The 17,840-nt window shown below is 52.7% G+C and overlaps 1 protein-coding gene across 1 annotated transcript in view; it reads left to right on the forward strand.

Annotated features, from left to right (window-relative positions):
* Window positions 1-11,461: 11,461 nt before the first annotated feature.
* The window catches only part of MTO1 (mitochondrial tRNA translation optimization 1), a 28,008-nt gene continuing 21,629 nt past the window's right edge, over window positions 11,462-17,840 (forward strand). Inside the window, exon 1 of the mRNA XM_066576784.1 lies at window positions 11,462-11,543. Within this exon, the coding sequence (XP_066432881.1) occupies window positions 11,487-11,543 (57 nt within the window). The 5' untranslated portion in view covers window positions 11,462-11,486. The remainder of the gene's footprint in view (window positions 11,544-17,840) is intronic.

A 17,840-nucleotide genomic window follows, 5' to 3' on the forward strand; every position in this document is an offset into this window, starting at 1 on the left:
GTTGGGGCGGCCAAGCGTGTTGCTGTGTACATGCGTGTTGGCTGCGTGTTGTACATCCCCGTAGCCTATATTGCTGTGTATTACACGCCAGAACAGGACGTTGAGTTTTCTTTTTCCTTGAAAAACACAGGTGTGTGACCCAATGGCAATCGCTGCGCATTTAGCACCGCATATTACGCGTTTCAGCGCGTCATAATAGAAGCCTCGGTGTAGCCCCCGCTTTATAAATGCATGCGCTTCCGACTCCTTTACCCAGAATGCATTGGGTTTAGTTAGCGTCCGGGCCTGCTTCCTTCTGAATAGTTTCCCTTGCATTTGTTTAATGATTTTGCAGAGTTCTCACATTCTGTGGATACTAACTGCAGTGTAAAGAATGGAGGGTGTTTTTTTTAAAATGGATGTCATGGTTATGTGTAGCTCTGACTAGTTTATATATTAATGAATAGATGTAATGTATTTTACAAGACGGGAGCATGAATGTAATCGTGGTGATAGGAATAGAAATCCTCCATTCTTTACACTGCAGCCTTCCCGCTGCACATTGTCCGATCCCGTCAGCTAGTGACAGATTCCTTATAACGAGCCCTAAAGCCGCGCTGCTTCTTACATACAGATATGGCCTCTTCTGCACAATCCAACATATTAAACATCTGGGGATATTACTGCCAACCGCAGCGGTGTGGAGGGTATACCGAGAATGGCATGATTGAGGAAAACATCCAGCAGAAGGGATCCTGTGGACAGAAATGACTCATCACTGAAAGGGGTCAGAGGAGGATGTCCGGAATCGTTCAACCAGCAGATGCTGCAGTCAGGAGCAGCTGAATCCAAATCAAACAGCCAGTTCCTGCGCCATTATACCTAAAGGCCCATTCACATGAATGTATGTTCTGTCCCTATTATTTTCTTATTCCTTAATTGCAATTATTCTGAAATAATGAACGTAAAACAAACTTGAGAGGTAACTTGATGCTTGCAGCCTCGTTCCCCCCCGGCCGCACTTGATGCTTGCAGCCTCGTTCCCCCGGCTGCACTTGATGCTTGCAGCCTCGTTCCCCCCCGGCCGCACTTGATGCTTGCAGCCTCGTTCCCCCCCCGGCCGCACTTGATGCTTGCAGCCTCGTTCCCCCCCGGCCGCACTTGATGCTTGCAGCCTCGTTCCCCCCCGGCCGCACTTGATGCTTGCAGCCTCGTTCCCCCCCCCCGGCCGCACTTGATGCTTGCAGCCTCGTTCCCCCCCGGCCGCACTTGATGCTTGCAGCCTCGTTCCCCCCCCGGCCGCACTTGATGCTTGCAGCCTCGTTCCCCCCCCCGGCCGCACTTGATGCTTTCAGCCTCGTTCCCCCCCCGGCCGCACTTGATGCTTGCAGCCTCGTTCCCCCCCCCGGCCGCACTTGATGCTTTCAGCCTCGTTCCCCCCCCGGCCGCACTTGATGCTTGCAGCCTCGTTCCCCCCCCGGCCGCACTTGATGCTTGCAGCCTCGTTCCCCCCCCCGGCCGCACTTGATGCTTGCAGCCTCGTTCCCCCCCCCGGCCGCACTTGATGCTTGCAGCCTCGTTCCCCCCCCCGGCCGCACTTGATGCTTGCAGCCTCGTTCCCCCCCCGGCCGCACTTGATGCTTGCAGCCTCGTTCCCCCCCCCCGGCCGCACTTGATGCTTGCAGCCTCGTTCCCCCCCCCCGGCCGCACTTGATGCTTGCAGCCTCGTTCCCCCCCCCCGGCCGCACTTGATGCTTGCAGCCTCGTTCCCCCCCCCCCGGCCGCACTTGATGCTTGCAGCCTCGTTCCCCCCCCCCCGGCCGCACTTGATGCTTGCAGCCTCGTTCCCCCCCCCGGCCGCACTTGATGCTTGCAGCCTCGTTCCCCCCCCGGCCGCACTTGATGCTTGCAGCCTCGTTCCCCCCCCGGCCGCACTTGATGCTTGCAGCCTCGTTCCCCCCCCGGCCGCACTTGATGCTTGCAGCCTCGTTCCCCCCCCGGCCGCACTTGATGCTTGCAGCCTCGTTCCCCCCCCCCGGCCGCACTTGATGCTTGCAGCCTCGTTCCCCCCCCGGCTGCACTTGATGCTTGCAGCCTCGTTCCCCCCCCCCCCCCCCCGGCTGCACTTGATGCTTGCAGCCTCGTTTCCCCCCCCCCCCCCGGCTGCACTTGATGCTTGCAGCCTCGTTTCCCCCCCCCCCGGCTGCACTTGATGCTTGCAGCCCCGTCCCCCCCCCCCGGCTGCACTTGATGCTTGCAGCCTCGTCCCCCCCCCCCCCCTGCACTTGATGCTTGCAGCCTCGTCCCCCCCCCCCCCCCCCCCCCGGCTGCACTTGATGCTTGCAGCCTCGTTTCCCCCCCCCCGGCTGCACTTGATGCTTGCAGCCTCGCTCCCCCGGCTGCACTTGATGCTTGCAGCCCCGCTCCCCCGGCTGGACTGGATGCTTACAGTCTCGTTCCCCCGGCTGGACTGGATGCTTACAGCCTCGTTCCCCTGGTGGTATATGAAGAGATTTACTTTAACAAGCTAGGGAAAAAATAGTCCTACTCCCATAGTCACACTCCCATAGACCTTCATGGCGGTGTTGGTCCGTAATATAGACAAATAGGACAACCTGCGACCGTAAAAACACTTTTCTGACTTCCCCAATATAAAGGAAGTCAGTCGGTTACTTTTTGCGCCATCATTGGAATGTCCTGTGCAAGGTGCGGTGTTACGTGGAATCTGTAGACGCCTTTGGTTCTGTTCTGTGTGACTCCAACGTACAGATATTCGTCTTTATGATTGTCCCGCTCCATATGTAATTCAGCTTTGCGCCGTCCGCCGGGCGTCCACCGCTGCCTTCAGCCCGCGCTCCTCCTTCCCCAGTGTTTCAGAAACCACCCCTTTCCATTCTTTTTTTTTTAAAGGAATTTTATTTAGCCAGAAATTAACAAGCATATAAACACGTAAACACGGATAGCAGTCACCGCAGGTGTCAGATTCAGCAGATAGTACATATCATGAGAAACAGGGTAGAGATAACCTTTGCCTGCGTACATATACATATTTCTTCTTGGCATGCTATACCTGGCTAGTACTTTTATTTCTTTCGCCCCCCCCCCCCTTTAAACTCTTAACTTTATCAGTTATTGCTAAACAGTAGTTTAACCTTGAATAAATCAGCTGTGATCAATCAGGAAGAAGAGAAAAAAAAAACAAAAAAAACCCCCCAAAAAACTTAAACTTAGCCCCCCCCCCCCCCAACCCCTTGGCGCGACTCTCTTAAGAGCAACTGTGGGAATAGAGGAGAAAAAAAATTAGTTTTCTGAGCATAGGGTTTTTATCGTAGAAAGCAGATTTAGCAGATGTCTCTCTTTTTTTATCCTCCTTCTCTCTCCCTCACTCCCCCCCTACCGCCTGGCCTGGCTCTCCCGACGCGGTCGCGGGGCAACTCACCCAGCTATCCCAAATCTTGTCAAATTTTTCAGGGCACCCCCTGGCCATGTATGTCAATTTGTACATTGGGATTTCAGCATTAACGACCCGGATCCATGCGCTCCTAGTCGGCCTCCCAGGGTGTTTCCAATTAAGTAGGATCACTTTTTTTGCATAGAAGAGTAACAACTTGTATAATGTACGTGTTGCTGCCGCCACCGGCAGGTCTCCCACAAGCCCAAAGAGGCACGTTCCAGGATGCATGATCCTCGGTGCCCCTAGATGTGTTTCCATGAAGACAAGCACGTCTCTCCAGTATTCCTGTAGGACCGCGCACTCCCAGAACACATGCATGACCGTCCCATCCGCCACCAAACATCGTGGGCACGTTGCAGTAGGGAGCAGGCCCATGGTGCACAACCTGGAGGGGGTATAATATATGCGGTGCAGAAATTTAACTTGGATGAGCTTGTCTCTAGCGCTAACCAGGGGGGGACCAGAGCCACCCAGTATATCCTCGTCCTCCCCTGAGGTCAGCTCAGGAATATCTCCCTCCCATCTCTGTACGGCCCTTTCGCCTAGCGGGGCCAAGCACCGCACCGTGTGGGCATAAAAACTCGACAGCGGTTTGACAAGATTGCACGTCTGCGCCAGGCTCTCCAGCCGTGTCATGGATAGTGGGACAGACAAACCTCCAAACTGAGCCCCGGCTACATCTCGCAATTGATAGTACCTAAAGTAGGAGTTTTCAGGCAGGCCGTGGGCAACCCGTAGCTGCATAAAGGTGCAAAACTTGCCCTCGCTGACTATGTCAGAGAGGACATTGACGCCCCGGCGTCTCCAAAAGGCGGACTCCGGGAAGCGCTGGAAGTGTGGCAGTTTGGGGTTATTCCAGAGGGGAGTGTGTGGGGATCACGCAGTCTCCTCTGTAGTGGACAGTCTCGTGACCCGTTGCCAAGTCTCCAGTGTCACCAGCATGGGAGTAGGCAGAGGGGCGATTGAGGATGAGGGGCCGCTCAATAGCAGTCCCCGTAGGTTCTGAGCAGGGTCCACCATTCTACGTTCCAGGCCCACCGCCGGGTTGTAATTTGACGAGCATATCCACCATCCCGCGTATACCAGTTGGCTGGCCAGGTAGTAGTAATAGAAGTGCGGTAGGGCCAGTCCCCCTCCACTCGATGGGAGGCACAGAGTCTCCAATTTAATCCTGGGTGCAGTGCCCCTCCACAGTATGCGCAGTACGATCCCACGGAGCTTAGTGAAGAATTTTTTAGGGACTAACATAGGAGAATTATGCAGTATATACAGGAATTTTGGTAGCAATTTCATTTTTAGCAGGTTTATTCTGCCCACCAGCGTGAGTGGGAGAGAGGCCCAGCGTGTCGCTGCCTCCCCGGCCCATGCCAAGAGGGGGACCAGGTTGGAGTTGTAAAAGGCGGACAGTTCTGCTGAGACCTTTACTCCCAGGTAGGTGGTCTGGGTTGTCCAGCTCAGCGGGGCGGGCAGAGGGAGCTCGGCGGCCGCAGGGTCCACCGCCAGTAAGTGAGTCTTGTCCCAGTTGACCTTAACGCCAGAGTGTGCGCCGAATGCGTCGAATATAATCAGAGCTGCGTCTAGAGACGCCTCCGGGTCTTGGAGGAAGAGTAGGGTGTCATCTGCATAGAGCGCTATGCGCTCTTCGTAGTTGTTCAGTTTAAATCCCTTCACTGTTGGTGACGTTCGGATTTGGATCGCAAGAGGCTCTATGGCGAGGGCAAACAAGGCGGGGGACAGAGGGCAGCCCTGTCTTGTGCCTCTGCTCAGGGAGAATTGGGCAGAGACATGTGTATTAGTTTTAATGTTGGCCACCGGGGAGTCGTACAAGATCTCGATCCATTTAATAAAAGTTGGCCCGAATCCGAACCGCCGCATCACCGCCCATAGGTACTTCCACTCTACTGAGTCGAAGGCCTTTGCCTGATCTATGAATACCAGGGTGCGCCTCCCGCAGTTAGTGTGCTTGTACGACAAGTGATTAAAGAGCCTCCTCAGGTTCATGTCCGTACTTTTGCCAGGCATAAAGCCGGACTGGTCCGCGTGTATGATCTCTTTTAGTACAGAGTTTATACGCGTCGCCAGTATTTTTGCGAGTATTTTTACGTCGTTGTTGAGAAGGGAAATGGGACGGTAAGAGCCGCAGTCCGTGGGATCCTTTCCGGTTTTAGGGATCATTATTATGAGAGCTTTACGCATTGTGTCTGGTAGCGCCCCTTCCCGCAAAATAGAATTATATAGTGTGAGGAGTCGCGGGGCCAGGATTTCCACATTTTTTTTATACCACTCCCCGGGGAGCCCATCCACGCCCGGTGATTTCCTATTGGGGAGTGCCTTAATAGCCTCAGTTATTTCTTCTATACTTAGATCCCCATCCAGGTGGGCCGCGCTGTCTCCACTCAGTGTGGGGAAGGGAATGCCATCCAGGTACGCCAGGAGCTGCGCTTCAGTATAGCTCAGTCTGGAGGTGTACAAATCTCCATAGAATTGGGCAAACGTTTGATTAATTAGTTTGGGATCATTTAATAGAATACCCGTGCCGTCCCGCACCGCCGTAATTGGTGGCAGTGTCTGATCCTCTCTAGCCAAGTAGGCCAGTAAGTGGCCGTTCTTGTCTCCCTGATCAAAAATCCGGTGGCGGGAATACAGGAGTTTCTTCTTGGTGTATTCGATAAGCAGTAGTTTGTATTCCCGTCGCAGGGCACCCAGAATTGTAGTAGTTTCCGAGGAGGGGTCTGCTATGTGCCTTGCCTCTGCTAAATCAAGGCGCCTTTCCAGGTCCAAGCGGCGGGCTCCCAGGGATCTTCTATGCTCGGCAATAGCCAAGGTAAAGGATCCCCTGGTGAAGGCTTTAAATGCGTCCCATACCACCAGCTCCGAGGCCGTCCCCTCATTGACTTCCCAGTACATTTCAGCCTCTTGTTCTACATACTCATGCACTTCTCTCTGTTCCAGCCACAGCGGACTCAGTCTCCACACAGGGCGACTGCCCCCAACCCCAAGGTCAAGAACTAATTGGAGCAGAGAGTGATCTGAAATGCCTCTGGGTAGATAGGATATATCCCGAACCATAGGGAGGCAGTCCGGGGAGCCAAAACAGAGATCTATGCGCGAGAAGGCATTGTAGGTCGGAGTGTGGCATGAGTAGGCTCTGTCATGTGGATGTCGCGTGCGCCATATTTCCTGCATTGAGTAGGAGTCGGCCCACCCAGGCAGCCGAACCTGTGTGGAGGCGGCTGGGGTGAGACGGTCCCGCACCGGGTCCAAAATCAGGTTGAAGTCTCCCATGATTACTATCGGGGCCGCCTCAAGGAGGACCACTCGTGCCATCACCTCGTGAAGTATTTCAATGTTAGCAGGTGGTGGCAGGTAAACATTTACTATCGTGAGGAGACGGCCATGGAAGGTTCCCTGTAGGATCAGGTAGCGCCCCCCAGGATCTATGTGTATTTGGCGGAAGGCAAACTGGGCCGATTTGGCCACCAGTATACTGACTCCTCGAGCGTAGTTGGAGTAAGTCGCGTGATACGCTGAGCCAATTGTTGCTCGTTTAAGCGCCAGTGTCTTTGAGCCCCTGAGGTGTGTTTCTTGAAGTAGTATCATGTGGGGGGAGTGGGTTTTAAGGAAGTCAAAAACCAATGCTCTTTTAACTTTAGAATTTAGTCCCCTGACATTCCAGGAGACCAGTTTTAAGTATGTGCTAGCCATTTTCAAGGGGGTAGCCATTGTTCCCATGAGTTCTTATAAAGCATCCGAAAGAGAGTCGCGCCAAAAACAACAACAAATAGAAAATTACAAAGCAATTCACATTTACCAGCCTCAAACCAATCCCTCCCCTCCCACCCTACCCATCCCCCCGAACTTCGGACAGGTTTCGATCCCATAACTCACAACTTTGTAGGGGGCGTGAGACCTAGCCCCAATCGAGAATCACCAACAGACTATAACAGAAAAATGTAGAACAGTAATAGCAGTTACGAGCATGAAAATAAAGTCCCCCTGTGAAGAAACAGAGACAGGGTTATGTGATTGTGGGCCGCGTCAGTGTGGGCTATAGGTACCCGGCACGGGCCGCGGGCGCTGCGTAGGCCCTCAGTCCAGTCGGGCCCCCACAGTCCAAATAAAGAGAGAGAAAAAAAGGGGCAACTTTAACGCAGCCCACATCGTTTTGCATTTTCATCATCTTCAGCTGCCGGCCATCTTATCTAGAGTGGAGGGAGGGGGGGGTGGGAACGGGAAATGAGAGGGGGGAAAGGGGGGGGGGAAGAGAGGAAAAAAAAAAAAAAAAGAAAAGGGGGGGGGGGGGAGTGGGAGAAAGGTGGGTGCCACCCTCCACCATTATGCCGCAATAATTCTGAGAAAGCAATGAACGGCCAGCCGCATCAAATGCGCATTTGTGAAAGTCTCACGGTGTAGGTTAATTTTGTTCGAGCCAGTTTAGGACATCCTCTGGGTTTTCAAAGAAGTGGGAACGGTTATCCTTGATCACCTTTAGTCTGGCGGGGTATAACATGGCGTAGATAAGTTGTGTTGAGCGCAGCATTTTCTTTGCCTCTACAAATTTTTGGCGCTTTTGCTGCACCTCTAAGGAGAAGTCCGGAAAGATACGGATTGTTTGTCCGTCAACCCTTATCGGGTCTCTCTCGCGGTTGAGCGCCAGGATTTTGTCTCTGTCCCTATAGTTAAGCAGTTTTGCAATGAAGGTGCGTGGAGGGCCTCCGGGCGGCGGGGCTCTTGATGGAATGCGATGTGCTCTCTCGACGCAGAATAGGGGTGACAGAGAGTTGGGGCCGTACTCCTGTTTGAGGAGCGATTCCAGGAAATCACAGGGATCTCTGCCCTCAGCGCCCTCCGGTAGTCCTATGAATCTCAGATTGCATCTGCGCAGGCGGTTCTCCATATCATCCATTTTTCTCCCCTGCGCCGTGATGTTAGAGTTGAGGGTGCGCACTTGATCTGAGAGTGGTGTAACAGAGTCCTCTAAGTTGGAGACTCGCGTCTCAACTTCTGTTGTACGCTCTCTCAGCGTTTGGACGTCCGCTCGCAGCAGACCAAAGTCCGACTGTAGTGCGTCGATTTTTTCTGTGAGGGCAGAGCGCGATTCTGTAATCGCTTTCAGCACATCGGCGATAGTTGGGCCAGATGCAGGAGGTGAAGCTGGTGCTGTTGCCTCAGGGGGCGCACTTTGCGGGCTGGGTGGCGCGTTAGGTCTGGAGTCCGTTGAGGTGCTGGGCCGTGAATATTGCTGCAGCTTGCTAGTTATTTTGGCTTGCTTGCTTGGCGCCATCTTGTCAAAGGATAGTAGTAGGGGATGTCCACAGGTCCGAACTTATAAATGTCACAGGGGGGGATTCATGCGCAGTTTAAACTTTAATGCATAGCTGTTGGGGTGCAAACATAGTGTAGTAGCATTTATGCACCTTTAGCGCGACACTTGCAGGCGGCAGCTCCGGGCTTGGTTTCTGAGTGCGCATGAAGCAGTCGGCCGCAGTCTCTGGGTACCACGTGTGTTAAAAGGCGAGATACGCAGAAAGAGGGGGCCACCAACCGCCTCCGCACCTCTCTGTTCAGGAGTAGAGTGCTCCCCTGAGGGAAAGTGGCTCCGTGCGCGGTGCTCCTCACGGTGTGCGTGGGTCTCCGCACCCCTTTCCATTCTTAGTGCCGTTTACAGCTCCGCCCACTGGAGACGTCACATGTTCCATCATCACCGCGCCATGTGCTGCACGGACCACGGTCCATGTGCGTGCCATCAGTCCTCAGGAGGACTAACATCACATTCGCCATTGTCCGTGTTGTAGAGGGCGTTCTGCTTATAGCGCAACAAATAGCTGACAGACTTCAAGAGGTCCGTAAAAAATCTGGACAGAAACCACGTCGGTGAGGACGGGCCTCGCGGACTGGACAGACCCATTGGATGAAGTTGGGGCATTCAGATGTGCTTATGTGTGAAAAGACAAAACATCGCAGCGCCTCCAAAAATCATCTATGGGAGTCTATGGGAGTGTAAAAAACGCTGTTACCGGGAGACCCTGAAAACAGGGACATCACTTGGGGCTCTTGGTGTGAAAAACGCTGTCACTATGGAAGCAACGCGGACGGAAGATAACGCACGGACACACGCCATGACTACAGGTGTAAGATAACGCACGGACACACGCCCCGACTACAGGTGTAAGATAACGCACAGCCACACGCCCCGACTACAGGTGTAAGATAACGCACGGACACACGCCCCGACTACAGGTGTAAGATAACGCACAGCCACACGCCCCGACTACAGGTGTAAGATAACGCATGGACACACATTCCCTGACTACAGGTGTAAGATAACGCACGGACACACGCCCCGACTACAGGTGTAAGATAACGCACAGCCACACGCCCCGACTACAGGTGTAAGATAACGCACGGACACACGCCCTGACTACAGGTGTAAGATAACGCACAGCCACACGCCCCGACTACAGGTGTAAGATAACGCATGGACACACATTCCCTGACTACAGGTGTAAGATAACGCACGGACACACGCCCCGACTACAGGTGTAAGATAACGCACAGCCACACGCCCCGACTACAGGTGTAAGATAACGCATGGACACACATTCCCTGACTACAGGTGTATGATAACGCACAGACACACGCCATGACTACAGGTGTAAGATAACGCACAGCCACACTCCCCGACTACAGGTGTAAGATAACGCACGGACACACGCCCCGACTACAGGTGTATAACGCACGGACACACCCCCCGACTACAGGTGTAAGATAACGCACGGACACACTCCCCGACTACAGGTGTAAGATAACGCACGGACACGCCCCGACTACAGGTGTAAGATAACGCACGGACACACGCCCCGACTACAGGTGTAAGATAACACACGGACACACGCCCCGACTACAGGTGTAAGATAACGCACGGACACACGCCCCGACTACAGGTGTAAGATAACGCACGGACACACGCCCCGACTACAGGTGTAAGATAACGCACGGCTACACTCCCCGACTACAGGTGTAAGATAACGCATGGACACACGCCCCGACTACAGGTGTAAGATAACGCACGGACACACGCCCCGACTACAGGTGTAAGATAACGCATGGACACACACCCCGACTACAGGTGTATGATAACGCACGGACACACGCCCCGACTACAGGTGTAAGATAACGCACGGACACACGCCCCGACTACAGGTGTAAGATAACGCACGGACACACGCCCCGACTACAGGTGTATTATAACGCACAGACACACGCCCCGACTACAGGTGTATGATAACGCACAGACACACGCCCCGACTACAGGTGTATAATAACGCACGGACACACGCCCCGACTACAGGTGTATAATAACGCACGGACACACGCCCCGACTACAGGTGTAAGATAACGCACAGCCACACGCCCCGACTACAGGTGTAAGATAACGCACAGCCACACGCCCCGACTACAGGTGTAAGATAACGCACGGACACACGCCCCGACTACAGGTGTATAATAACGCACGGACACACGCACGGACACACGCCCCGACTACAGGTGTAAGATAACGCACGGACACACGCCCCGACTACAGGTTTAAGATAACGCATGGACACACGCCCCGACTACAGGTGTATAATAACGCACGGACACACACCCCGACTACAGGTGTATGATAACGCACGGACACACGCCCCGACTACAGGTGTATGATAACGCACGGACACACGCCCCGACTACAGGTGTATAATAACGCACGGACACACGCCCCGATTACAGGTGTATAATAACGCACGGACACACGCCATGCAAATGAATGCAGAAAAAACGAAAAGGGGAGACTCCTGCGGGCAAAAGAGCGCAAAGACTGCGTCCCTGAGCGGCGGAGGACAAACTCCTGATGAAACAGCCGCCTCTATCCTCCTGCACGAGCGCACGGCCCCGCGGCGGAGGAAGCGCATGTCCGTGTGAAGGGGCGGAGCTGCTACATTGAAGACAACAGAGAGGCGCCGCTGCGGTCCTCCCGGGCGGTAGAGCGTAGTACTGAGCGGCTCCGCGCTCTATGGTAGAAAGTGACGTCATCAAAATGGCGGCGTCCATCGCAGAGCGCGGTGGGAAGGTGAGGCGGCGGTGGGGAAGATATAGTGAGGCTTCCCCGCTGTGTATAGAGAGGTGTGATGGGGCGTGCTTGTCTTATACCAGTGATATGTCCTGCCACACACTGGCTGCGACCTGTAGTACTACAACACGCATGCCTCGGAGAACCTGCATGTGACGAGTATAACACTGAGAAGTTTAGATACTGTTCACAAGGCTGTATCACACGGTGTAGGGTTAGATACAGGAGCTTAGCAGACAGTATCACACGGTGTAGGGTTAGATACAGGAGCTCAGCAGACAGTATCACACGGTGTAGGGTTATATACAGGAGCTCAGCAGACAGTATCACACTGTGTAGGGTTAGATACAGGAGCTCAGCAGACAGTATCACGCGGTGTAGGGTTAGATACAGGAGCTCAGCGGACAGTATCACACGGTGTAGGGTTAGATACAGGAGCTCAGCAGACAGTATCACACGGTGTAGGGTTAGATACACGGCTCAGCGGACAGTATCACACGGTGTAGGGTTAGATACAGGAGCTCAGCAGACAGTATCACACGGTGTAGGGTTAGATACAGGAGCTCAGCAGACAGTATCACACGGTGTAAGGTTAGATACAGGAGCTCAGCGGACAGTATCACACTGTGTAGGGTTAGATACAGGAGCTCAACGGACAGTATCACACTGTGTAGGGTTAGATACAGGAGCTCAACGGACAGTATCACACTGTGTAGGGTTAGATACAGGAGCTCAGCAGACAGTATCACACGGTGTAAGGTTAGATACAGGAGCTCAGCGGACAGTATCACACGGTGTAGGGTTAGATACAGGAGCTCAGCAGACAGTATCACACGGTGTAGGATTAGATACAGGAGCTCAGCAGACAGTATCACACGGTGTAGGGTTAGATACAGGATCTCAGCAGACAGTATCACACGGTGTAGGGTTAGATACAGGGCTCAGCGGAGAGTATCACACGGTGTAGGGTTAGATACAGGAGCTCAGCAGACAGTATCACACGGTGTAGGGTTAGATACAGGAGCTCAGCAGACAGTATCACACGGTGTAGGGTTAGATACAGGAGCTCAGCAGACAGTATCACACGGTGTAGGGTTAGATACAGGAGCTCAGCGGACAGTATCACACGGTGTAGGGTTATATACAGGAGCTCAGCGGACAGTATCACACTGTGTAGGGTTAGATACAGGAGCTCAGCGGACAGTATCACACTGTGTAGGGTTAGATACAGGAGCTCAGCGGACAGTATCACACTGTGTAGGGTTAGATACAGGAGCTCAGCGGACAGTATCACACGGTGTAGGGTTAGATATAGGAGCTCAGCGGACAGTATCACACGGTGTAGGGTTAGATACAGGAGCTCAGCAGACAGTATCACACGGTGTAGGGTTAGATACAGGAGCTCAGCGGACAGTATCACACTGTGTAGGGTTAGATACAGGAGCTCAGCGGACAGTATCACACTGTGTAGGGTTAGATACAGGAGCTCAGCAGACAGTATCACACGGTGTAGGGTTAGATACAGGAGCTCAGCAGACAGTATCACACGGTGTAGGGTTAGATACACGGCTCAGCGGACAGTATCACACGGTGTAGGGTTAGATACAGGAGCTCAGCGGACAGTATCACACGGTGTAGGGTTAGATACAGGAGCTCAGCAGACAGTATCACACGGTGTAGGGTTAGATACAGGAGCTCAGCAGACAGTATCACACGGTGTAAGGTTAGATACAGGAACTCAGCAGACAGTATCACACGGTGTAGGGTTAGATACACGGCTCAGCGGACAGTATCACACGGTGTAGGGTTAGATACACGGCTCAGCGGACAGTATCACACGGTGTAGGGTTAGATACAGGAGCTCAGCAGACAGTATCACACGGTGTAGGGTTAGATACAGGAACTCAGCAGACAGTATCACACGGTGTAGGGTTAGATACAGGAGCTCAGCAGACAGTATCACACGGTGTAGGGTTAGATACAGGAGCTCAGCAGACAGTATCACACGGTGTAGGGTTAGATACAGGAGCTCAGCAGACAGTATCACACGGTGTAGGGTTAGATACAGGAGCTCAGCAGACAGTATCACACGGTGTAGGGTTAGATACAGGAGCTCAGCAGACAGTATCACACGGTGTAGGGTTAGATACAGGAGCTCAGCAGACAGTATCACACGGTGTAGGGTTAGATACACGGCTCAGCGGACAGTATCACACGGTGTAGGGTTAGATACAGGAGCTCAGCGGACAGTATCACACGGTGTAGGGTTAGATACAGGAGCTCAACGGACAGTATCACACGGTGTAGGGTTAGATACAGGAGCTCAGCAGACAGTATCACACGGTGTAGGGTTAGATACAGGAGCTCAGCAGACAGTATCACACGGTGTAGGGTTAGATACAGGAGCTCAGCAGACAGTATCACACGGTGTAGGGTTAGATACAGGAGCTCAGCGGACCGTATCACACGGTGTAGGGTTATATACAGGAGCTCAGCAGACAGTATCACACGGTGTAGGGTTAGATACACGGCTCAGCAGACAGTATCACACGGTGTAGGGTTAGATACAGGAGCTCAGCAGACAGTATCACACGGTGTAGGGTTAGATACAGGAGCTCAACGGACAGTATCACACGGTGTAGGGTTAGATACAGGAGCTCAACGGACAGTATCACACGGTGTAGGGTTAGATACAGGAGCTCAACGGACAGTATCACATGGTGTAGGGTTAGATACAGGAGCTCAGCAGACAGTATCACACGGTGTAGGGTTAGATACAGGAGCTCAGCAGACAGTATCACACGGTGTAGGGTTAGATACACGGCTCAGCGGAGAGTATCACACGGTGTAGGGTTAGATACAGGAGCTCAGCAGACAGTATCACACGGTGTAGGGTTAGATACACGGCTCAGCGGACAGTATCACACGGTGTAGGGTTAGATACAGGAGCTCAGCAGACAGTATCACACGGTGTAGGGTTAGATACAGGAGCTCAGCAGACAGTATCACACGGTGTAGGGTTATATACATGGCTCAGCGGACAGTATCACACGGTGTAGGGTTAGATACAGGAGCTCAGCGGACAGTATCACACGGTGTAGGGTTAGATACAGGAGCTCAACGGACAGTATCACACGGTGTAGGGTTAGATACAGGAGCTCAGCAGACAGTATCACACGGTGTAGGGTTAGATACAGGAGCTCAGCAGACAGTATCACACCGTGTAGGGTTAGATACACGGCTCAGCGGACAGTATCACACGGTGTAGGGTTAGATACAGGAGCTCAGCAGACAGTATCACACGGTGTAAGGTTAGATACAGGAGCTCAGCGGACAGTATCACACTGTGTAGGGTTAGATACAGGAGCTCAACGGACAGTATCACACTGTGTAGGGTTAGATACAGGAGCTCAACGGACAGTATCACACTGTGTAGGGTTAGATACAGGAGCTCAGCAGACAGTATCACACGGTGTAAGGTTAGATACAGGAGCTCAGCGGACAGTATCACACGGTGTAGGGTTAGATACAGGAGCTCAGCAGACAGTATCACACGGTGTAGGATTAGATACAGGAGCTCAGCAGACAGTATCACACGGTGTAGGGTTAGATACAGGATCTCAGCAGACAGTATCACACGGTGTAGGGTTAGATACAGGGCTCAGCGGAGAGTATCACACGGTGTAGGGTTAGATACAGGAGCTCAGCAGACAGTATCACACGGTGTAGGGTTAGATACAGGAGCTCAGCAGACAGTATCACACGGTGTAGGGTTAGATACAGGAGCTCAGCAGACAGTATCACACGGTGTAGGGTTAGATACAGGAGCTCAGCGGACAGTATCACACGGTGTAGGGTTATATACAGGAGCTCAGCGGACAGTATCACACTGTGTAGGGTTAGATACAGGAGCTCAGCGGACAGTATCACACTGTGTAGGGTTAGATACATGAGCTCAGCGGACAGTATCACACTGTGTAGGGTTAGATACAGGAGCTCAGCGGACAGTATCACACTGTGTAGGGTTAGATATAGGAGCTCAGCGGACAGTATCACACGGTGTAGGGTTAGATACAGGAGCTCAGCAGACAGTATCACACGGTGTAGGGTTAGATACAGGAGCTCAGCGGACAGTATCACACTGTGTAGGGTTAGATACAGGAGCTCAGCGGACAGTATCACACTGTGTAGGGTTAGATACAGGAGCTCAGCAGACAGTATCACACGGTGTAGGGTTAGATACAGGAGCTCAGCAGACAGTATCACACGGTGTAGGGTTAGATACACGGCTCAGCGGACAGTATCACACGGTGTAGGGTTAGATACACGGCTCAGCGGACAGTATCACACGGTGTAGGGTTAGATACAGGAGCTCAGCGGACAGTATCACACGGTGTAGGGTTAGATACAGGAGCTCAGCAGACAGTATCACACGGTGTAGGGTTAGATACAGGAGCTCAGCAGACAGTATCACACGGTGTAAGGTTAGATACAGGAACTCAGCAGACAGTATCACACGGTGTAGGGTTAGATACACGGCTCAGCGGACAGTATCACACGGTGTAGGGTTAGATACACGGCTCAGCGGACAGTATCACACGGTGTAGGGTTAGATACAGGAGCTCAGCAGACAGTATCACACGGTGTAGGGTTAGATACAGGAACTCAGCAGACAGTATCACACGGTGTAGGGTTAGATACAGGAGCTCAGCAGACAGTATCACACGGTGTAGGGTTAGATACAGGAGCTCAGCAGACAGTATCACACGGTGTAGGGTTAGATACAGGAGCTCAGCAGACAGTATCACACGGTGTAGGGTTAGATACAGGAGCTCAGCAGACAGTATCACACGGTGTAGGGTTAGATACAGGAGCTCAGCAGACAGTATCACACGGTGTAGGGTTAGATACACGGCTCAGCGGACAGTATCACACGGTGTAGGGTTAGATACAGGAGCTCAGCGGACAGTATCACACGGTGTAGGGTTAGATACAGGAGCTCAACGGACAGTATCACACGGTGTAGGGTTAGATACAGGAGCTCAGCAGACAGTATCACACGGTGTAGGGTTAGATACAGGAGCTCAGCAGACAGTATCACACGGTGTAGGGTTAGATACAGGAGCTCAGCAGACAGTATCACACGGTGTAGGGTTAGATACAGGAGCTCAGCGGACCGTATCACACGGTGTAGGGTTATATACAGGAGCTCAGCAGACAGTATCACACGGTGTAGGGTTAGATACACGGCTCAGCAGACAGTATCACACGGTGTAGGGTTAGATACAGGAGCTCAGCAGACAGTATCACACGGTGTAGGGTTAGATACAGGAGCTCAACGGACAGTATCACACGGTGTAGGGTTAGATACAGGAGCTCAACGGACAGTATCACACGGTGTAGGGTTAGATACAGGAGCTCAACGGACAGTATCACATGGTGTAGGGTTAGATACAGGAGCTCAGCAGACAGTATCACACGGTGTAGGGTTAGATACAGGAGCTCAGCAGACAGTATCACACGGTGTAGGGTTAGATACACGGCTCAGCGGAGAGTATCACACGGTGTAGGGTTAGATACAGGAGCTCAGCAGACAGTATCACACGGTGTAGGGTTAGATACACGGCTCAGCGGACAGTATCACACGGTGTAGGGTTAGATACAGGAGCTCAGCAGACAGTATCACACGGTGTAGGGTTAGATACAGGAGCTCAGCAGACAGTATCACACGGTGTAGGGTTAGATACATGGCTCAGCGGACAGTATCACACGGTGTAGGGTTAGATACAGGAGCTCAGCGGACAGTATCACACGGTGTAGGGTTAGATACAGGAGCTCAACGGACAGTATCACACGGTGTAGGGTTAGATACAGGAGCTCAGCGGACAGTATCACACGGTGTAGGGTTAGATACAGGAGCTCAGCAGACAGTATCACACCGTGTAGGGTTAGATACACGGCTCAGCGGACAGTATCACACGGTGTAGGGTTAGATACAGGAGCTCAGCAGACAGTATCACACGGTGTAAGGTTAGATACAGGAGCTCAGCGGACAGTATCACACTGTGTAGGGTTAGATACAGGAGCTCAACGGACAGTATCACACTGTGTAGGGTTAGATACAGGAGCTCAACGGACAGTATCACACTGTGTAGGGTTAGATACAGGAGCTCAGCAGACAGTATCACACGGTGTAAGGTTAGATACAGGAGCTCAGCGGACAGTATCACACGGTGTAGGGTTAGATACAGGAGCTCAGCAGACAGTATCACACGGTGTAGGATTAGATACAGGAGC

This window comes from Eleutherodactylus coqui, chromosome 8 (assembly GCF_035609145.1).
Source record: "Eleutherodactylus coqui strain aEleCoq1 chromosome 8, aEleCoq1.hap1, whole genome shotgun sequence".
NCBI lineage: Eukaryota > Metazoa > Chordata > Amphibia > Anura > Eleutherodactylidae > Eleutherodactylus > Eleutherodactylus coqui.